Source organism: Hypanus sabinus, chromosome 1 (assembly GCF_030144855.1).
Source record: "Hypanus sabinus isolate sHypSab1 chromosome 1, sHypSab1.hap1, whole genome shotgun sequence".
NCBI classification, from domain to species: Eukaryota; Metazoa; Chordata; class Chondrichthyes; order Myliobatiformes; family Dasyatidae; genus Hypanus; species Hypanus sabinus.
Window position 1 is genome coordinate 90,386,694 of NC_082706.1, and position 22,988 is coordinate 90,409,681.

At 45.2% G+C, this 22,988-nt stretch overlaps 1 protein-coding gene across 4 annotated transcripts in view; it reads right to left on the bottom strand.

Moving 5' to 3' along the window:
* LOC132395356 (sorting nexin-31-like) overlaps positions 1-22,988 on the bottom strand; it is a 139,125-nt gene that overhangs the window by 41,570 nt on the left and 74,567 nt on the right. For all 4 annotated transcript variants that reach the window (XM_059971865.1, XM_059971855.1, XM_059971875.1 and 1 more), the window contains 2 exons: positions 10,850-10,919; positions 2,937-3,029 (listed from right to left, as the gene is read on the bottom strand). In XM_059971865.1, coding sequence (XP_059827848.1) covers positions 2,937-3,029; positions 10,850-10,919 — 163 coding nt within the window. The remainder of the gene's footprint in view (positions 1-2,936; positions 3,030-10,849; positions 10,920-22,988) is intronic.

Below are 22,988 nucleotides of genomic sequence, written 5' to 3' on the forward strand. Positions count from 1 at the left end.
CGATCAAAGGCCTTCAGGAATTCGTAGGTATGGTCAATTTCTACCGCCGCTTCCTCCCTTCAGCTGCCCGGATCATGCGCCCCCTGTTCGCCCTGATGTCGGGTCCGAGCAAGGACATTACCTGGGACGAGGAGTCCGCCGCCGCTTTCGTTCAAACGAAGGAAGCTTTGGCTGACGCCGCAATGCTAGTACATCCCAGAATGGACACCCCTACCGCCCTCACAGTGGACGCATCAAACACGGCAGTCGGTGGGGTGCTGGAGCAGCTCATCGCAGGTCGCTGGCAACCCCTGGCGTTTTTCAGCAAACACCTGCGGCCACCCGAGCTCAAGTACAGTGCTTTTGACCGGGAACTGTTGGCGCTCTACCTGGCAATCCGGCATTTCAGGTACTTCCTAGAAGGTCGGCCCTTCACCGCGTTCACGGACCACAAACCGCTTACCTTTGCGTTTACGAAAGCATCCGACCCCTGGTCATCCCGCCAGCAACGCCACCTGTCCTACATCTCTGAATACACAACGGATGTCCGGCACGTCTCGGGTAAGGACAATGTCGTGGCGGATGCGCTCTCTCGCCCTACCGTTCATGCCCTTTCCCAAGGGGTAGACTTTGAGGCACTGGCAGAGGCACAGCAGGTAGATGAGGAGATTCCGAGTTACAGGACTGCAGTCTCTGGTTTGCAGCTCCAGGACCTCCCCGTGGGCCCAGGTGAGAGGACCCTACTCTGTGACGTCGCCACCGACCAGCCCCGTCCGGTCGTCCCCGCAGCCTGGCGGCGACGTGTTTTCGACTCCATTCATAACTTGGCGCATCCCTCCATCCGGACAACTGTCCGGCTGGTTTCCAGCAGGTTCGTTTGGCACGGACTCCGCAAACAGGTCAGTGAATGGGCCAGATCGTGCATGCACTGCCAGACGGCCAAGGTTCAGCGGCACACCAAAGCCCCACCGCAGCAGTTCCATCCCGCCCACCGGCGTTTCGACCACATTCATGTGGATATCGTGGGCCCCCTGCCAGTGTCGCGCGGAGCGCGTTACCTCCTGACTATCGTGGACCGGTTCACAAGATGGCCAGAGGCGGTCCCGCTCACCGACACCACCTCCGAATCTTGCGCCCGAGCCCTGCTCGCCACCTGGATATCCCGCTTTGGTGTACCAGCCCACATTACCTCCGACAGAGGCGCCCAGTTCACCTCCAGCCTGTGGTCAGCTATGGCCAGCCTTTTGGGGACTCAGCTGCACCACACCACTGCCTACCACCCACAGTCGAACGGGCTAGTGGAGCGTTTCCACCGTCACCTGAAGTCGGCCCTCATGGCCCGCCTGCGAGGAGCCAACTGGGCGGACGAGCTTCCCTGGGTCCTTCTCGGCATCCGCACAGCGCCCAAGGACGACCTGCACGCCTCGTCGGCCGAGTTGGTATACGGCGCGCCCCTGGCCGTCCCCGGGGAGTTCCTACCAGCCCCGAGGGGGCAAGAGGAAGAACCCGCTGCAGTCCTGGGCAGACTTCGCGAGAAGCTCGGTAACCTGGCCCCCATACCCACTTCACAGCATGGGCGGCACCCGACCTGCGTACCCAAAGACCTACGGAACTGTAAGTTTGTGTTTGTACGAAGGGGCGGGCATCGGCCACCGCTGCAGCGGCCATACGAGGGGCCGTTTACGGTGCTCCGGAACAACGGGTCCACGTTCGTGCTGGACGTTGGGGGGAAGGAGGAGGTTTTCACGGTGGACCGCCTCAAGCCGGCCCATGTGGACCTGGCGCAACCGGCCGAGTTTCCGGCGCCTCGGCGCAGAGGCCGACCTCCCAAGCAGGTTCTGGCCCAGGCTGTGGACATTGGGGGGTGTATCGCCGGTTCTGGGGGGGGGTTATGTAGCGCCTCATTTCCTAGCGTATCCGAACCGACTCACAATTAGATAGCCTACGGGGGTTTGCGAGCACAGAGCTTTGGAGCCTCTTCGCCATGGGGGGCCGGTTGACAGAGGCTTAAAAGTGAGGCTGAAGTTTTCGAATAAAGTTTTTCCTTCGACTGCAGTTACCGACTCCGTGTCGTAATTTTAGCGCTGCTTGTAGCACACCGCTACAATACCTTGTTAATAAGAGAGATTAGAGATGAATGGCCAGACTGGCTCAAACTGACAGGAAGGCGACAGTAACTCAGATAACCTCACGTTACAACAGTGGTGTGCAGAAGAACATCTCTGAATGCACAACACGTCGAACCTTGAAGTAGATAGGGTGCATCAGAAATCTACCTAATAAAGTGGCCACTGAATGTAGGATGGGTCAGTGTTAGAACCAGAGGAGAATAAATTAAGGTAATCAAACCTGGCATCACTTAGAAAGCAAAATGAAAAGAAAGAGAGAGCCATTAGGCTAATGCCAAGGGTTGAGGCCCGAGGGCCAATCGGAAGTCCAGAAGTCGAGGCCTGATGGCCAGGGCCCCATGTCTGCAAGTCTGTGGGGAACTGAAAGCCCGACGTCTGTGAGCCTGAGTCTGAGTCTGCCGGAGGCTCTAGGCCGTGTTCCCCAGCCTGTCCTGGGTTGGAGGACAATGTATGTGTGTGTGTGGGTGGGTGGGAGGATAGGAGGAACGGGGCTTGTTTTGCTGTTTGGCACGTTCTGTTGTGTTGTGTTCTGCCGAGCACCGTGGGCATGCTACGTTGACATCAGAATGAGTGGTGACACTTGCGGGCTGCCCCCAGCACACCTCAGTTGTGTTGGTTGTTGATGCAAATAATGCATTTCACTGTATGTTTCAATGAACACAAGATAAATAAACTTGAATCTTGAAAAGTAAAAGAGCTGTAAAAACTGAACAGAATTCCCAGAATCACAGATTTCTGACCAACATAAACATTAATAATAACTTGCATTCTTGAACGGCCATTTATTTTTCCAGCAAACTCTGACCAACACAACATGGTAAATATTACCTCTCTTTTCTTAGCAGACTCCTGGAAAGCCTTCAGTTTTCGGATCTGATCTGGAGTAGGCCTAACCCAGCCTCTCTCCAGCTCATAGGTAGCCTAAAATTGGAGGAGAAAGGAAGAAATGGTGAAGAAGAAACATTCCTTTTTTTTTACTTTTGTAGTCATCTAGGAGGAGATTTTAAATTAACTTTAAATTCCTTGGGGTTTTCATTTCAGTGGACCTGTCCTGGGCCCAGCACATAAGTGCAATTATGAAGAAAGCACGGCAGCTTCTCTACTTCCTTAGAAGTTTGTGAAGTTTCTGCATTGTATCTAAAACTTTGACAAACCTCTATAGATGTGTAGTGGAGACTGCATTGACTGGTCGCATCATGGCCTGGTATGAAAACACCAAAGCCACTGAAAGGAAAATCCTACAAAAAATATTGGATACGGCCCAGTCCATCATGGTTAAAGCCTCCCCCCCTCCCCGCCCCCACCACCACCAAGCACATCTACATGGAGCATTGTCACAAAAAAGCAGCATCCATCATCAAGCACCCCCACCACCCAGGACGTGCTCTCTTCTTACTGCTGCCATCAGCAGCAAGAAGGTACAGGAGTCTCAAGACTCACACCAATACTTTCAGGAACAGTTACTACCCCTCAACCATCAGAACCAGTGGGGATAATTCACTGAATCCCATCAGTAAGCTGTTCCCACAACCTATCGACTCACTTCCAAGGACTCTTCATCTCATGTTCTTGATATCCATTGCCTATTTATTTATTTATTATTTCTTTTTCCCCTTTGTATTTGCAGTTTGTTGTCTTCTGCACTTTGGTTCTTGGTCCAGCCGGCTTGTCGGGTGCAGTCGTTCACTGATTCCATTACAGAACTTGGATTTGTTGAGGATGCCCATTAAAGAAATGAACTTCAGGATTGTAAATGGTGACCTATATGTACTTCAATAATACATCTATTTTGAACTTATTATATTGGGAACGGGATGTTTGCTCCAGGTTCAGCTTGGTGTTCCTAATGATTAGAAAAACCAGAGAGCAACACAACGGCAGAGTCGCTGCCTCCTGCTCCAGCAACTGGTGTCTGATCCTGCCCACCGATGCTGTTTACGTGGACTTCACAAGTCCGCCCAATGACAACATGGGTGTCCTCTAGATACTTCAGTTTCTTCCCACATTCAAAGTTTTATAGTCAAAGTCAAATCAAATTAAAATTTTCTTAACAAAGTGCATATTTGTCATCACACTATCTTGAGATTAATTTTCTTGCAAGCATTTACAGGAAAATAAAGATAATCAACAGAAATTACAAAAACTATACATAAACAGAGACCGGCAAACAACCAATGTAAAAGGCAAATTGTACAAATAAAAATATAAATAAACATATTTTTAAAGTAAGTAAGTAAATAAATATTGGCTGTTGTTCCATAAGACAGAGGCGCGCTCAGATGCAGTGGTCATTCTGAGTCTAATCAGAAGTGTCTTTGCTCGTCCTTTACATCATTTTCACTATTTCAAATCATTGCTGTACACTAAGATCATCAAATATGGCAGGATTATCCCATCGGCAAGTTGCTCAGTAGCGAGGGAGCTGGACTTACTGTGCATCACTGCTGTGTCGTCACCTGGATTACTTGCGTACCTTTGTTACTTTGAGACGGTGAGTGGTGCGAGTGATTGCCTTGGACAATTTTATTGTGATCGCAAGACCCTGTTGGATATTGTTAACCTAGAATACTGCAAGTCCAGCTCCCTGGTTCATGGTGAGACAGCAGCACGAGAGCTGGGCTGCCTCGGTTGTGGCAAGGTGTAGGGGGTCGCTTGTCACAGTTGCCCAAGGTAGGAGGCACTCGAGGCACTGTGGCAGAGGCTTCTGCAGGATTTGAATCCGTACTACACCTTTTCCACTGGTGCTGCCCTCTAGTGTTTGCTTGGTGGAAAAACAAGCTGGAGCAAGGCAACTTGCCACCAATCATGCCACTCAGGAACTTGGGCTGTATACACCTTTCTTTGTGACTGTATGTTTTTCTGCAATCCTAACTAGATGTGCTATTTGTGCAGCATGTTGTGTGCTGCTAGTAATGTGCTTTGCACCTTGGCCCCAGAGGAATGCTATTTTGTTTGGCTATACTCATATGTCATTGAATGATAATTCAAAGTTCAAAGTAAATTTAATACCAAAGCATACACATGAATTCATATGCTTATGAAGTGCATATATATAATTAAACCTGATTATTAGTTCTAGAGTCCTTGGAACTGGCCATTGTAAATCCTGTTCTGACAAAGGGTCTTGGCCCGAAACGTCGACTGTACTTCTTCCTATAGATGCTGCCTGGCCTGCTGCGTTCCACCTGCATTTTGTGTGCATTGATTGTAAATCGTGTGTTGGTGAATGACAGAATTGGGGAGATGAGCCGGGGGGGGGGGGGGGGGGCAGGGTGGAGTTGGAATTAGTGGGAATGGTGTAGAGCCGAAAGGGTAAGAGAACAAGATGGAATTAGGATAGGGCTAGTGTAAAGTGATGCATCACAGTGGACTCTATGATGCTTAACCTCTTTGACAGGAAACACATTATGAATTTGCCATTACCTGTGCATCTCTGTGAAGAAATTACCTCTCGGGGGTGATTCATACCTAGATGTGCCCAGTTGTTGAGGAAAAAATAATAACATTCAAAGCAACATTTCAGGGAAAAGCTAATCCCTTCATTCAATGTTTTTGTTTTAAACACTTGTGAAAAATTTGAATCACATGGAACTTTCTTAAGATTCTACAACTCTTTGCACAATTAGCCTTTTCAAAGCACACATTAAAGCAGCACAACAAAGTAGAAATGTGTATTCTGCATGTTAGCTATTTGCTGGAAAAAGATCACATGAACTCTTTCATCATCATGTGGTTTCCATCATCATTTTCCAGTAAGAAATCCCAGAGCTACAATTATTAAAGGAAGCGCTGGAGTAAATATGTTCTCTGGCCAGTAGAGTTGCTGTTGTGGGAGGAGCTCTAATTTCGGAATGCCAATATACCAAAGCCAAATTTCAATAATGTGGACAATGGAATTTATAGGTTGACATAACACAGGGCTGTTCGCTCAGCCCAGTGCTGTTCACTCTGCTATCTCATGACTGGACTGCCAGATCCAGCTCAAACTGCGTCAAGTTCGCTGATGATACCAAAGTGGCTGGCCTCATCGGCAACAATGATGAGTCAACACGCAGAGAGGAGGTAGAAAGGATCATCAAGGGATGTAAGAACAACAACTCGAGTCTCAACATGGACAAGACAAAAAAGATGATTCTGGACTTTACACAAAGGGCTGGAGGAATTCAACAGGCCAGGCAGCATCTATGGAAAAAGAAGGGTCTCGGCCCGAAACGTTGACTGTACCTTTTTTCCCATAGATGCTGGCGGGCCTGCTAAGTTCCTCCAGCATTTTGTACATGTTGCTTGGATTTCCAGCATCTGCAGATTTTCTCTTGTTTGTGATTTGATTGTGGACTTCAGGAAGGCAGAGGTCAGCCACTCTCCATGGCACATCGATGGCTCTGCCCTAGAAAGAGTGAAGAGCACAAGGTTCCTTGGTGCGCACATAATGGATGATCTAACCTGGACCAACAACACCTCCTCATTACTTCTGGCACCACTAACAAGATGACTCATGCATGTGTCTCTGATGGATACCATCAAATACCTCAGTCCGCTATAGCTGAAAACCACAACTACATCTAAGGTTTGTACAGTTAGTAACGTCGTTTTAAAGCGACAAAAGATTTTTATAATGGACTCTGGTTGATGATGCACTTCCTCTTTAGGTCAAGGGAAAAGGGGATGCCGAGCTAAACAAATAAAAGCACAGCTTTCGACTCCCATTACCGCCTACTTTGCTGGCAAATGTACAGTCTCTGGGAAATAAAATTGAAGATCTCAGAGCCAGGGTGCTGAATCAGAGGGACATTAGGACTATTTGCATCATTTGTATCACGGAAACTTGGTTAACTCCTTCCATTCCTTTCGCAGTGATCCAGATTGATGGGCTGACAATATGCCGCCAAGATAGGGCAGCCGAGTCCTTCGAAGGCAGGGGAGGAGGAGTACACTTCATGATCAACTCCTCAAGGTGTACAAATTTGGCGATGCTGTCCCAGTCCTGTTCACCCAACCTGGAACACTTTGTGAGCAAGAGCCACCCATTGTGGGAGACTCAACGATCACTTTGGTAGCGGTGTACATTCCACCTCGGGCCAATGTCAAACACGCTCTAGACCAGCTGAGTGATGTGATAACATGCACAGAAACAACACACACTGACGCCTTCACCATCATTTTGGGGGATCTTAACCAGGGCGGCTTGAAAAAGTCTCTAAATAATTATTACCAACAAATCACTTGAAGTACCAGAGGAAACAATGCACTGGTCACTGTTATACCACCATCAAGAGTGCCTCCCATGTTATTCCATGACCTCACTTCGGGAAGTCTGATCACCTGGCTGTACTTCTACTCCCTGAGAACAAGCAGAGACTGAAGACTGCAGCATCAGCAGTGAGGACTAAGAAGATATGGACAAGGGAGGTGCAGGAGCACCTACGGGACTGCTTTGAATCGATGACTGGACTGCAATCAGGGGTGCATCTTTGAGTCTGAATGAGAATGCCACAGCTGTCACTGACTTCATTAAAACCTATGTGATGAGTGTGTGCCAATGAGAACTTACTGTACATTCCCAAACCAAAAGCCGTGGATGAACGAGGAGGTTCACAGACTGCTTAGGGATAGATCTGTGGCATTCAAGTCTGGCAGCCCAGGTTGGTACAGGAAAACCAGGTATAACTTGCGGAGGGCTATTTGAAGATCTAAGGAACAATTCTGAACGAGATTGGAGGCGGAATCGGATGTCAACTCTGGCAGGGTTTGCAGCCCGTTACTTCCTACAAAGTGAAACCCAACACCATGAATGGCAGTGAAGCTTCACTCCCAGGCAAGCTCAATGCCCGTTATGCTCACTTTGAAAGGGAGAGTAAAAAGCCTCTCTGAGGATCCCCACAACACCTGGCACCCTGCGAAGGCACACGCTCTTCCCCTCTGCCATCCAATTTCTAAATGGACATTGAACCTATAAACACTATCTCACCACTTTTTTATACTAATTAATTCACTATATGCGCAGTGACTTTAAACCTCATTCTGATTCGGATTAGTCAAGAAGGCACAGCAGTGTCTACACTAGCTGAGGAGAATGAAACGTACAAAGCTCCCTGCCCTCATTCTAACAACTTTCCACAGGAGCACAGTCAAGAGTGTCTTCTCTGGCTGCATCATCACGTGGTATGGAAATGGCAGAGATGCTACAGAGGACAGTAAAACCCTGCCGAGGGGCTGATTGGGGTCTCCCTCCCCACTATTTGTGGCAATTACTGGGAGCGCTGCAGACGAAGGGCCCAAAGCTTGGCTGAGGATCCCTACCACCCATCCCAAGACCTCTTTGATCCGCTACCCTCAGGAAGGAGGTACAGGACCATCAGGACTAGGATTGCCAGACTGGGTAACAGCTTTGTCCCCCCCCAGGCTGTGAGACTAATGAATACCCTGTCAGCACTGAGGTCTCGTCATTAGCACAGCAAACTGATTAATGATTACCTTTTACCTGTGCTGCAGAATTCTCAAACTTTTTAAATTATGTTTTATTAACTTGTTTGTGGTAATATTTTGTCTGATGTGCTGTGTGTGACATATGTACTGCGGGCGCACCATGGTCCACCTAGTTGTGAATATGTACAGGCAATAAACTTGAACTTAAGCTGATGAAAAACCCTAAAAGAATGGCCACCTACACACATACTGTACAAAAGTCAGGCACGTACGCAGCCAGGGTGCCTAAGGATTTTGCACAGTACTGTATTTGTCAACGTGGAGTGGAGAGCGAGCCTGTAAGTCGGGCAGGAGCAAAGGATGTTGGGAATGGCGAGGGTAGATACCACAGGAGGGGTGTGGAGCAGGTGGCAGAGGAGGAGCGCCTGGGCCTGCTGGGTGGAATGGGGGCAGACACGCCCAGCCCTGAGACACCAGGCAAGGACATCTGATAACAAACTATTAGTTTATTGATCATTACAGAATGTCTGTGTAGTGCTTCCTGTTCCCTCCCCACTCCCTTCCTCTTTTCCCAACGATGATTCCCCACCCCCTGCCCCCTTCTCTCAGTCCACAATACAGAGACCCATATCAGAATCAGGTTTATCATCACTCACATATGTCAGGAAATTTGTTATATTTTTGCGGCAGCAGTACAATGCAATGCATAAAATTACTACGGTACTGTGTAGAAGTCTTAAACACCCAAGCTGTATATATGTGGCTATGACTTCTGCACAGCTGCGTACACTCATGCACTGGAATGTGTGGTGACATCTGCAGGCTGCCCCCAGCTCATCCTTACTCTGTGTTCGTTGCTGACACAAATGATACATTTCACTATATGTTTCGATACACCAGCCTGAATCTGACACACAGAATGAGACTCTACTTGCAGTTTCAATCCAATTTTTTTTTAAAAAGGGTTATTTTATTTAGAGAGGCAGCACGGTAATGGGTCCCTTCTGGTCCAATGAGCCCGCCACACCCTATCGCTCCCATGTGATCAATTAACCTACTAATCCATACGTCTTTGAACCGGGACACCCAGAGGAAACCCACACGGTTACGGGAAGAACGTCCAAACACTACTGCAGCGAGGGTTCTATTTATTTTGCGATCCAGTCAGGCCCTTTGAGCCGTGCCACTGAGCAGCTCACCAATTTAACCCTCGCCTGATCATGAGACAATTTACAACGACCAGTTAAGCTACTAGCTGGTACATCTTTGGATTGTGGGAGGAGACCAGAGAACCTGGAGGAAACCCATGCATCCCGCGGGGAGGACAAACAAATTCCTTACAGAGAATACTGGGATTGAATTCCAGACTCTCACGCCCTGAGCTGTAACTGAACCCGGTTCACTGGAGCTACAATAGCATTACACTGACTACTATGCTACCATTCACAACGCCTCCCCCTCAATTCTGCTCCTGTGACTTAAAGTCTCAATCCGTAGGTGAGGGTTAGAATCTGGGGAAGCTGATGAGAGGGTGGGGAGAATGGAGAAAGGATTAATATGGGGTTAGTGTAAGTAGATAGTAGATAGTTGGAACTGAAGAGAGTGTTCTGGTGCAAAATCTCCTGATGGCTCTGACTTATTCATTCCCTGCACTGATATTGGGCAAGGCAACCTTCTTTATGGATGCGACCCCACCCATAAAAAGAGCACAAGAAAAGTTACTGCGCCTCCCCGAAGCATCGTTTAGCAGAAGTGAAAGCTATATGAATGTAATACAAGAACATAAGAAATAGGAGCAGGAGTAGGCCATCTGGCCCATCAAGCCTGCTCCGCCATTCAACAACTTGGACTCATCTTCACCTGTACAATTAGATATTCTATCCATAACATTGAAATGTATTTCATTGCCTGGTGTTCTTCTCGACTTAGCAGAATGCAGAACATCTATCTGAAGTTCACCATTTCCTTGAGTAAAATGGACAAGTCAACATTGCAACACACATTATTTAACTTCTACTCATTGTAGAGATAAATCTATCTTCTTTTTCTGCTGTGAAATGTCAAAGTTGTATTTAGAGGCAGAAAAAGTAGTGTTATCTTTACATAGTATTATTAGAACTAGGCATCCATGACAGAATATTAAACTCAGTCTCCACGAGGCCACATATTGTGCCAGATTCATGCAGGAATCTGTCTTTTTGTTCAATATTTTCCATATCCTTTTTATATTCTTATTGGCCTTTACACAACCCGTTCTAATTGTAGTCACAGTATTTATGACATAGCTGTTGTGTGCAGAATTTTAATTCCCTTACCTGATTGTACAATAGGAGCACTCCAGCAATACTTCCCATTAATAGTCTATCCTTCAAAGGATCCAAGTAACTGGAAAAAATGGATAAGTTTCTCAGTCATTCAGCCAGAGGGGCAGGTCAACTGCAAGGCAAAACTTCAAAACACAAAATAAACTTGTGTCAATCACAAACAAGAGAAAATGTGCAGATGCTGAAAATCTGAGCAACACACACACAAACTCAGCAGGCCAGGCAGCTTTTATGGAAAAGAGTACAGTCGATGTTTCAGATCGAATCCTTTCGGCAGGATTGAACAGAATACATTGAATCTAAAAACTCCAAGGCTCCAGCTGGAAATTTTACTCTTAAATATGACTTTGCAACCAGCATAAAAGTAGATAATTTGGCAGCAGCTTATTGAGAAAGTGCACAAATAGAAGTCTTACTTATCTCTACGATTTCTTTCTGCAATTTTTCACCATGTGGTTTTATTTTCTACTTTGATTCTGCAAGCTCTACTTTAAAATATTTACAATACTTTGAGAACTCATTTTATTTAAATATTAGATTAACAAGCAGGAACTGAAGGTGGGCTGCAGTTCTTCAGTCCACTTTGTACTTTGGTTTGGAAGGTGCAATTGTTTTGTCTAAATCTTATTTCATACTTTCTTAGAGGGCTGGCAGACCAGGTGCTCCCATGTCAGCAAGTTGTCAGTGTGTTCTGGGATTAGAGTTCGGTGTGAGCAGGAGGCACGAGGGGCGGTGACCACCTACGTACGCGAGTCGGCGAGACTGAATTTCAAGGCCTAGCATTTGGGATCCTGTCATCGGTGAGTTCAGAGCTCTGGGCTGGAGGTTGGGTACTGACCCAGGGTGCTCACTCATTGTTGTCAGCGAGTCCCAGTTGATACCGAAGATCGAAGATTGAAGGTTGATTGGAAGTCGCAGACCAAAGCCCAGAGGTTAATTGGAAGTTCAGAAGTTGAATCCCGATGTCTGGAGCACTCAGTCTGTGAACTTCTGCAAGACTGCTGAAGAAATTGAAGACCCAATGTCTGAGAATCCATGAGTCCACTGAAGATAGCCTGTCCTGGCTTTAGAGGATTTTGTAAGTATGTGGGGGGGGGGGGGGGGGGGGCGAGGTGAGAGAGAGGAATGTAGTTTGTTTTGCTGTTGTTATTTCATTGCTTGGTATGTTCTGTTTTGTTTTGTTCTCTGTCATTCTGCTGAGCATGGCCGACACACTACGTTGGCAAAAGAATTGGAGGTGACACTTGTGGGCTGCCCCCATCACGTCCCCAGTCCTGTTGGTTGTGAACACAAATGACACATTCCATAATAAATAAATCTGAATCTCAATCGGTGCCCCATATCTCTGTGCCAAAAAGAAATTTCATCATGAAGGAAAAATTTAAGAACTATACCTTCCTGTTTACAGAGACACGCAAAATTATCTTCAATCTCCCGAACAGCCATTAGGTTACACACTACACCCACGAACAAGTATGGATTTTTTTTTTGAGGACACCTTCAATGGAACAGAGTAGTTCATTTGGCCCAGGGACCTATTCCGCCAGTCACTGAGATCGCAGCTGACCAACCATCTGTTATGGATCTACACTCAATGACCACTCTACCAGGTACCTCCTGTACCTAACAGAATCACCACTGAGTGTACTGATCCCCAAGGTCAGCCACTTGGTACAGATTTCTAGACAGAAAAGCACCCGTCCACTCCCACCCTCTTCCTCCTACCACTCAGGCAAATGTGGATCCAGGTTGTGCAACGCAAGAGATGAGAATGAGAAAATACTCTTTGCCTGAATTTGCTCATGGGCAGCTTTGGGAGGGTAAAAATAGTAAAATTGAATTTCTTCAAATTTAGTTTGGCTTTTTTGACACTGATCAAGAGAAAAAAGACTTTGATGTCAAAGTGCAAAACAGATTTCTATAAAGTGATGCAAATTAATTACAAATATAAAACACAAAGTGATTGAGTGTATAAATATCCACCACCAAGTCATCACTGGTGCAGCCAATTGGCTTTAGGAGACATATCATTAATTAAATGGAGATCCCCATGCTTAGTCAAGGTGCTTCAATTCATTATAGCAATTCATTATAGTATCTGGAAGGTTCAACTGCTGGTGAGTCAGTATCCTGGTAAAAACTACACCATGAAGACAAAAGAACACTCCAAGCTACTCCACAAAAAGATTATTGAAAAGCACAAATCAGGAGATGGATACAAGAAAGGAGTACAGTTAAGTCAACCAACAAGAAATGGAAAGAACATGGCATAGCTGTAAATCTGCCAAGAGCAGGCCATCCTCAAAAACTGAGTGACTGTGTGAGAAGGTGACTAGTGAGGGAGGCCACCAAGAGATCTACGACAACTCTGCAGGGGTTACAATCTTCAGTGACTGAGATGGGAGAGACTATGCATGCAGCAACTGTTGCCCAGATGCTTCACCAGTCACAGCTTTATGGGAGAGTGGCAAAGAGAAACCCACTGTAGAATAAAAACTCGCATGAAATCTCAGCTAGAGTTTGCCAGAAGGCATGTGGGAGACACTGGATGAAGCATCTATGGTCTGATGAAACCAAAATTGAGCTTTCTGGCCATCAGACTAAACGCTATGTTTGGTGTAAACCAAACACTGCTTATCATCAAAAACACGCCATCCCTACCATGAAGCATGACAGTGGCTGCATCATGCTGTAGGGATGACTCACTGTAGCAGGTCCTGGAAGGCTTGTGAAGGTAGATGGTAAAATTACATCTGCAAAATACAGGGAAATCCTGGAGGAAATCCTGATGCAGTCTGCAAGAGAACTGCGACTTGGGAGAAGATCTGTTTTCCAGCAAGACAATGACCCCAAGCAAAAAGCCAAAGCTGCACAGGAATGGCTTAAAAACAACAAAGTTAATGTCCTGGAGTGGCCAAGTCAGAGTGCAGACCTCAATCCAATTGAAGATTTGTGGCTGGATATGAAAAAGGCTGTTCACTCACAACCTTCGAGATACAAACAAAATGGTTGCCTCAATCTGTTCCCAGAGGGGCTCTGGAGCTGACTGCTTGTAAACTTAATGCCTTAATCGTGTGGCACAAACAGCAAAGAGAAGCCAAGCAGTATCGATAAATGACAGGCTTTCTAACCAAGGCAGAAGAGTGTGTCATAAATACAAGAGATTCTGCAGAAGCTGGAAATTCAGAACACAGATTGGAGGAACTCAGGACAGGGAGAGGAATAAACAGTTGGCATTTTGGGTGGAGATCCTTCATCAGGACTGGAAAGGAAAGAGGAAGAAGCCAGAATAAGAAAGTAGGGGAGAAGGGAGAAGTACAAGTCCACCTTCTTGCTCCAGCTTCTCCCCTCTTCCTTTCCAGTCCCGATGAAGTGTCTTGGCTCAAAACATCAACTGTTTATTCCCCTCCAGAGATGCAGCCTGCCCTGCAGAGTTTCTCCAGCATTTTGTGTGTTCAATGTCTACTTTGTTCACTTTGCGCTAAAATTGACTTTTATGTTCTAAAAGAACTCTTGTTTGTAGAAGTCCTGTGTTATTTATCTTTATCTTTATCCACTTCTAGTGGATGATGCCTATCTAATGCTCTATGCCTACGACGTTTCCGCAAGTTACATTTTTCATTGCACTTGCTCATACATGTACATGTGCAGATAACAATAAACTTGACTTTGACTATGTTCCCCTATCGATGTTTTTACACCGACTCACTCACTGACCTTGTTCACTACCGATCTCCAGTTCTACCCCATCACAGATACCAACCCCTCATTCACATTCCCTGAAGCACAAGATTCAGGTCTCTCCTTCCCTAAAGGGTCTTTGACCTGAAACATTTACTCTGTTTCTCAGCCAGACCTGCCCGAGCATTTCCAGCCTTTTTCTGTTTTTTTATTTGAGCCAGACCAAAGATCAATATATTTGCTGGGAATGCAGATAAACTAGGCTTTCATCATAACCTTCAGACTGCACTTAAAAGTGCAGCACTTCTTGGTTCTGTGGGTAAGGTGGGGTTTGTGAATTCAAACTAAGTACCTGACAAGGTAAAAACTTGCCAGTCTACAAAGAAAACGAATAACCAACACTCAAATTAACTCAAAAACTAATTGCAAAAATCTATGTAGATACAGTAACTTCATTCTGACTACATTTCTCTGCAAACCAGGACAAGCAACCCAAATCAGTAGAACAGTGCACCTGAATTGAAACTTACTTGGTTTTCTTTTCTTGAAAATGTAAAAGCTACTGTTCTGCTACAGAAATCAAGATCAATATTTCTAAATCCTCTTTTTCAGTTCTCCATTTTACTTCCTTAATAACCAATGGCACTGCTTCTCCTTTTTCTCGTTTAGGCACATAGTTCCAGTTTGCGCTGTTACTGAATTACTGAGCGGCAATTTACAATAACCAATTGATAAGAAAATACTAGTTGTTAGACTTTAATTTTAACTCATATGCTATAAGTCATGCCTTAATGTGTCAAGGTAATGCAGTACTGTGTTAATTTAACAAAAGCACTCTTTAAATTTCAAAACAGATTTCCCACAGATTTTTTTAAAATCAAGGATCAACTTTATTCCCGGGTAGAAGGACAAAGATACATTTCTACCAGAGGAGGCTCCTTCCCTCTACTAGCCTGCAGGTCACCCTTGGGCAAGGTGTAGCACCTGCCCAGTGCCCCGATCAGGGTTGCATGAAGCCATGGGAACAGGTGTTGGATGGTTGTATGAGCAGCTGGTGCCTATCACAAGCCCTGGTTATGTGACCACTGATGCCAGGCAGGTAATCCTTGAAGAGTATTGATAATGGGTGGGGTCACCCATCTTGTAAAGTCACTGCCCAGATGAAGGCAATGGCAAACCGTTTCTGTAGAAAAATTTGCCAAGAACAAACATGGTCATGAAAACAACTTCACCTTCTTGTCCTGGCTTTTACCCCCTTCCTTTCCAGTCCCGATGAAGGGTCTTGGCTCGAAACATTGACTGCTTATTCCCCTCGATAGATGCTGCCTGATCTGCTGAATTCCTCCTGCATTTTGCGTGTGTATCTCTGCATTTCCAGCATCTGCAGAATCTCTTGAACTTTTGAGAGATTAGATGGACTAGGTTCGTTTCCCTTGGAGCAGAGGAGGTTGAGGGGAACCTGACAGGTGTCTTCAAATAAGGAAAAAAACCTTTTCTTCTATAAGGCCATTTGATATAGGAATAGAATTTGACCATTCAGCCCATCAAGTCTGCTCTGCCATTCCATCATGGCCAATTTATTATACAGTACCTCTCAACCTCTTCCTCCCTGTAACCTTTGACACCCACACTAACCAAGAACAACTTCAAATATAGCCATAAGTGACTGGGAAGGATGTAGCTGCCACTATCTTTATATCTGTCCCCTCTATAAAACTGCAGCCCAGCCTCTCCTTCACTCCATCGGTACTATCAATCCATGGTGTCAACCTTGATTCGACGACGAATGTGGAAGGGAATGCTGGAAACAGAATTAACCATTCATAAAAATAAGATGCCAAACTAAAGAATCGGCAACACATAATGCCCTGTGTGCTGAACAGAAAGAACAACCTGCCCTGTCACAATTACACACCTAGTACAGCGTCACTGACACAGAGGCAGAGTCATACAACCTTGAGTAACACACACAAAATGCTGGAGCAACTCAGCAGGCCAGGCAGCATCTATGGAGAGAATTGTACAGTCGACGTTTCTGGCTGAGACCCCTTGTCATGTCTCTTTATTCCTCTCCATACGCACTGCCTGACCTGCTGAGCCTCTCTGGCATTTTGTAGGTGTTACTCTGCAGAATCTTGTGTTCACACAACATAGAACCAGCCCATTAGCCCATTACGTCCATCCTGACTATCATGCACTCTCATCAATTACTCACTGAAATGACACCATTTACCAGCTCTTGGTCCATAGCCTTTGTGCAGCATCCTCAAACCTACTCTAAACCTTTGACCCCCACCTCCCCCCCCATATCCCTCACCCCAAACATATGCCCTCTAGCTTTAGATATTTCTGCTACAGGAGAGACTCTCCTTGGTGTGAAGGCAGTACATGGTCACATACACATACTTGATAATAATACTTACTTTGACTCAGAGGGCTTGGTGTCAGACACTGATTAAGAAAGTGATGAGAAAGAACTTTTCCTCTCAGAGGATATGACTCTTGGGCCCTCCTGTCCACCGAAAGCTTGTGTATAGTTAAGGAAATGGAGGATTACAGGGTAAGTGCAAAGATAGCTTCATGGTTGTTCCTATCAATGCGATCGACACCAAGCACATTGATGTGAACAATATGTTATTGATGTTGCTTCCCTCACTGACAGTAACCTTCTTGCTTGGTCACATTTGGGTACATTTCAAGCGGAGTTTGGTAGGTTACGAAGAGAAAGCCAAATGGCCAAATTCTGCTCCTATGTCTTATGGACTTTGAGAAGTTTTGTTTTCACTAGGTCATTTATTTTATTTATTGACTGAGATACAGTGTGGAACAGGTCCTTCGAGACGTGCTGCCCAACAATCCCCAATTTAACCTTAGCCTAATCATGGGGCAATTTACAATGACCAATTAACATAGTAACTAGTGCATCTTTGGACTGTGGGAAGAAACCAGAGCACCTGAAGAAAACCCATGTGCTCATGGGGAGAACGGACAAACTTCTTACCCAGGACACTGGTACTGTAAACACACCAATATAGACACACACATACAGTATGTATACTGTACAGACCTCAATCAGACCTCCCCTCAGCCTCAAGGAAAACAAACTCTGCTCATCTAATCTCCTTTCATGATGGAAACCTCCCTCACCCCTCACCCCCCCCCCCCCCGCTAAAATTCTGGCAGATCTTCTCTCCACCTTCTCCAATGCATTCGTGCCTTTTCTGTGGAATACTGTCGCAACCAATAACTGCACACAGGGCTTGCCATCGTTTTAAAACAGAACATCCCTGCTCTTTTATTTTGTGCCTTGACTAATGAAGGCAAGCACTCAAGATTGTTTAATGCCATTTCCAGTACACAAGTGTAATGCACACACAGTGCTTGAGGAACTCAGCAGGTCAGGCAGCATCTATGCAGAGGAGTAAACTGTCTATAGAGGCTGCCTGATCTGCTGGGTCCTCCAGTATTCTGTGTGTGTTACTCTGGATTTCCAGCATCTGCAGAAGCTCTTCTGTTTATGATTCTTCACCTCCTCACCTACCTGTGCTGCCGCCTTCGGGGTCCTTGGACTTGTTCACCAATTTCCATTGGGCCCCTGTTGGCAGACTCTTCACTTGTGTTTGTCCTACCAATATTAGTTCTCCCAAAGTGCTGATCAATATCGAGGTGAGGCTCATGATGATCCTCCTCAGTGTCATAAAGATTATGTACGAGGATATTGCCGAGCTCGGGAAGTGATGGTGGTTTCTCTCCTTCACTTGCGACCACATCCCCCCCCCACCGTACCGCTTAGCCAGTGATCGGAGCTCTTGACGCAGCTGGTATATTCTGGCCAACCTACAGTACATCATGTAGGGCGCTTTGCTTGCTTTCTTCTCCACTAGGCCAAATCTCACAGAAGCAAAGCTGAAAATGACAGTTGACATGGTGTGGAGTCGTCCGTTGACATCTCCTTTGGCTATTGCCTCAGTGATAGGGACAACGTCCTCCTCAACTGCAGCCACTCTTTCCAATGGTCTGCTGGAGGCCACTCAACCTGCCGGTGATCTGCTACTCTGCCTAGAGTGGGAGCTTCTGATGCCTGGAGGTTCTGGGCACTGTGGGGTGTCTCGGGGTTGGGCTCCTCCTGTGTCTCACCATGAATAAATCCTGTGCGCTGTGTTGCTCTCTCCTGCTCCAGTCTTTCTACGTTCCTCCAGCTACTTTGGCAATCCCTCGGGGTTATCAGGCAGAGGGGAAACATCGTGGACCAGCAGAAGAGTGCAGAGGGAGATGGGATCTCAAAGAGGAGAACTCCAAGGACATTGTGCAGTTTAGATCCATGTGTGGATCAGAGCAGTTTAGCTGCTCAGTGTGGAAAAGAAGATATTTTTCAGTATCATTTCTCATTGCCTGACTGAGCTTCTCCTCGAAAATCGCTACATTGCTACATCTGTACAGAAATAAGGGATTCCCAGAGTGCCCAGGAATCTGGAACACACAGATGAGGTTTCCCAGTGAAAATCCAGTGAGATCAGCAGTTTCAGAGATACTAAAACAACCCTGCCTGGCACCAACAATCATTCCACAATCAAAGTCACTTAAGGCACATTTCTTCCCCATTCTGATGTTTCGTCTGAACAACTGAACCTCTTGACCATGTCTGCATTAATTTATTTATTGACTGGCTGATTAGATGTTTGCATTAATGAGCAGTTGTATAGATGTATCTAGTAGCATGGCCACTGAGAGTAAATCAGCATTAAAAGCATCAAAGATGAATTTATCAGGTGTTCAGGATACAGCAAGGGAATAGACAAATATAGATCTAGTGTCGTGCAATGAGAAGGAACTAATTATTAATCTGAGAGTTAAATAGTCTTCAGGGAATAATGACTGTAATATGATAGAATTCTATACAAATACTCAAAATGATCTTTAAAGAGATTAAGTTTAGCTTTATTTGTGACATGTACATCAAAACATACAGTGAAATGTGTCATTTGCCTCAAAACAAATCAGTGAGGATCGTGTTGGGCAGGCTGCAAGTGTACCAAGCATCTGGTCCTAACACAGCATGCCCACAACTTACTACCCTAACCCGTACCTCCTTGGAATGTAGTAGGAAACCGGAGCACCCGGAGGAAGCACATGCGATCATGGGGAGAACATTCAAGCCCCTTACAGAGAGCATCGAGAATTGAACCCTAATCCATGAATGTTGTAAAGTGATGTATTAACTGCTTCACTGGTTACAATGGAAGATTGGGAAACTAGATTAAAACCTATGAAAGTAACTGAGTACTGGCTAACATTAAAGAATTATTCCAGCTTATTCAAATATATACTCACTGAAGGCAGGAAAACACAGAAAGTTAAGGTGGTCCAGCCATGGCTAAGAGAAGTTAAAGATAGTATTATTTCAAAGGAAAATATTTATAATGTTATAAAGATTAATAAGCATACGGACTGGAAACATTTCAGAATGCAGTGAGTTTTATTTCCCCTCTTGACATAGAGATCACAGCCTCAGAATAGAAGGTCAGCCCTTTAGAAGAGCGATGAGGAGGAATTTCTTTAGCCATCAGGCGATGAATCTGTGGATTTCATTGCCACAGATGACTTTGGAGGCCAAGTGATCAGGTATACTTAGAGCAGAAGTTGACAGTTTCTTGATTAGTCAGGGTGCCTAGGCTTATGGGGAGAAGGCAGGAGAGAATGGGGTCAAGAGGGATAATAAATCAGTTGATGGGTTGAATGGCCTAAGTCTGCTCCTCTGCTTTATAGTAACATAAAAATAATAAAATCCCAGACATTAAATGAAGGAACACTGGCTTGCTACCAAACCCAGCGTGAAGTGAATACAAACTGATAACAAGCATGATTGCCAGGCATCTGTTGTGAAACACAATGTACAGACAATAAGGAAATTCGAGGGTAAAATGCCAAATAATAATGTTTACATCCAAAAAGATGCATATGTGTGAAAGGCGCGATCCTCTCTGAGGTAAAAGCTAAAAGTGATTCAGGAGCCAGTTTGGAGGAAAGAGTTTGCTAAATCCATTCAGCATTGATATTTCATTGGAAGAACGCAAAGAGAGCAAAAACATAAGAAATTCCTGGAAAATAAGATATCTATGGGCACACAATTCAGTTTGACTTCGCTCCCCCACAACTCATGAAGCGGATTGCTCGACTGTCAGATTAGCTTAGAACATATGCCAGCAATAAAATACCAAGCCCAAATAGAACATTCCCTGTGTTGCTAGCAACTCACAAGCAAATGAGGTTCGCCTGTGAGGCTTAAAAAGATCTATTTCAAATATTTCGAATTTAGGTTGAAACTAGTCAGACTACCATGAAAAGTCTTCTCTCACCAACCACACCCCCAACACACAGACACAGAGCTGAACTTCTGAACAGTAAAAAACAAAGGAACTTCCCTGTAATCGTCTGCAAAGATCTTGCAGTTCTGGAGTTACTTAGTATGAGTCATATTGCTACAGACAGGCTCAACCTCTCCAGTTTTTAATTTAAGACAGGAAGATAGCAAGACCTGAAAGAAAACACATGTTGTTCAGCAAGAGATCTGATAGGAAAAGGGCCCATATTAGTGATGCTCTAGTTCTGCCGTTTCAAAGCCTAGAGGTCTAAAGGTCACATAGAATTATAGAGCTCTACACAGAAACAGGCCCTTCGTCCCATCTAGCCCATGCTGAAATATTATTCTACCCTCTGGTCCTAGACTCCACCAGTATAGGAAACATTTTCTCCACATCCACTCTATCTAGCCTTTCAATATCCGATAGGTTTCAGAGATTCCCCACCCACCCCCCACTCTATTAAATATTTTTTTTCACAATTGGCTTCTTTGGCACACTGGCTGTTTGTCACTCTTTAAGCATAGTTATTCATAAATTCTATTGTACTTCTTTACTTTCCTAAAAATTTCCACAAGAAAATTAATCTCAGGGTTGTATATGGTGACAAATATGTACTTTGATATATTTATTTTGACTTTGATTTTGACTTTATTCTCTGCAGATTACCCATGGTCCCTTGCTTCTCTCCAAACAATGATGGGCAGAAGAACAACATGGAGCTAAGTCTAACAAGTGTGGAGATCTGCAGATGAAACAGCTGGTCACTGGAAACAGTCTGTAGGAATTCCTTGCAGTGAACTGCCCAAGGAACCACAAAAATGTCTGCATTCTGCAAACTGCCATTTCCCCATGTACCCCACTGGAAAATGACTGCAGATAACCTGGATGAACTTCTTTGTAATTCTTTGAGGCTTTTGCCTGTGTAAGTAGTTTTGAAGAGATTCACATTGAAAGTATAAACTCCAATCAAATCACTGGTTTTCAAGTTCAGCTCCCTACTCTCAAGGAGGCTACCAAGGTCATCGTATTTTATTTCCTTTATATTGGATGAGCGTAAGACATAGAAGCAAGTTAGGCCATTCAGCCCATCAAGTCTGCTCCGCCACTGCATCCTGGCTGATTCATTTTCCTTCTCAACCCCATTACAGGCATTCTCCCTGTAACCTTTTACACCCTGACTAATCAAGAACATATCAGCCTCCACTTTAAATATACCCAATGACTTGGCCTCCACAGGCACCCATGGCAATGAAATCCACAGACTCACCATGACTGACTAGTCCATTACCAAATTTTCTGCTTTCAAATATTTATGAAAAGATACAGTTTATTAAGTTATTCAACCAGCCATAACAAGCATTGAGGTACTGTGGAGGTGGCCTGCTTAAGCAGTGATAAGGACATTTCTTCTACTCCCCAAAACCCCCAGTAGTTCTAAGCACAGCTACCATGCAAAATAGCCCATTCTCCAGCACACCATTGTGCTGTTTAGTGCTTGTCTTTGTATTTATTGCTGTATTTCCATTTCCTCTTGCCATGTGTAATCTTTACTCTGTAAGCTTCATGTGAACAAGGATTTTCATTGCACGCTGGTGTAATAATTGCAGTAGAACCACTTGAGTCGAGTATGAGGTCGAGTATCCTAAGGGGTTTTCTGTTGGTGGGTCCTCAGCTGCCTGCAGAGGCTGATCCAGGATCCACAGATTCTGAGGAGTTTGCAGACCTCACGGTTCTGCTGTCTTTATCACTTGCTGATTGCCACAGGACTTAATTTGGGATGTTAGGGAGGATTCCTTTACTGGAGAACCGCTGTGTGTGACTTTGATTAACGTGGGGAGGCTGATACAGAGGGCAGACACCACAAAGGGTCAGGGTCCAGAGGCATGACCGGGGATCCTTCGAGTCAACCCTATTTCAATTCAAAAGTTTTCATTTTTGATAAGCCCTTGTCACACTCATCACCAATAATGAACTCAATCATATTCGCAAAGTCCCACAAAGGAGGAAGCCACTCTGCTCACTTTGCTTGTTTAAGCTCTTTGAAGAACTATCACATTCCTGGCTCTCCACGTAGCTCTGAAAAGAAA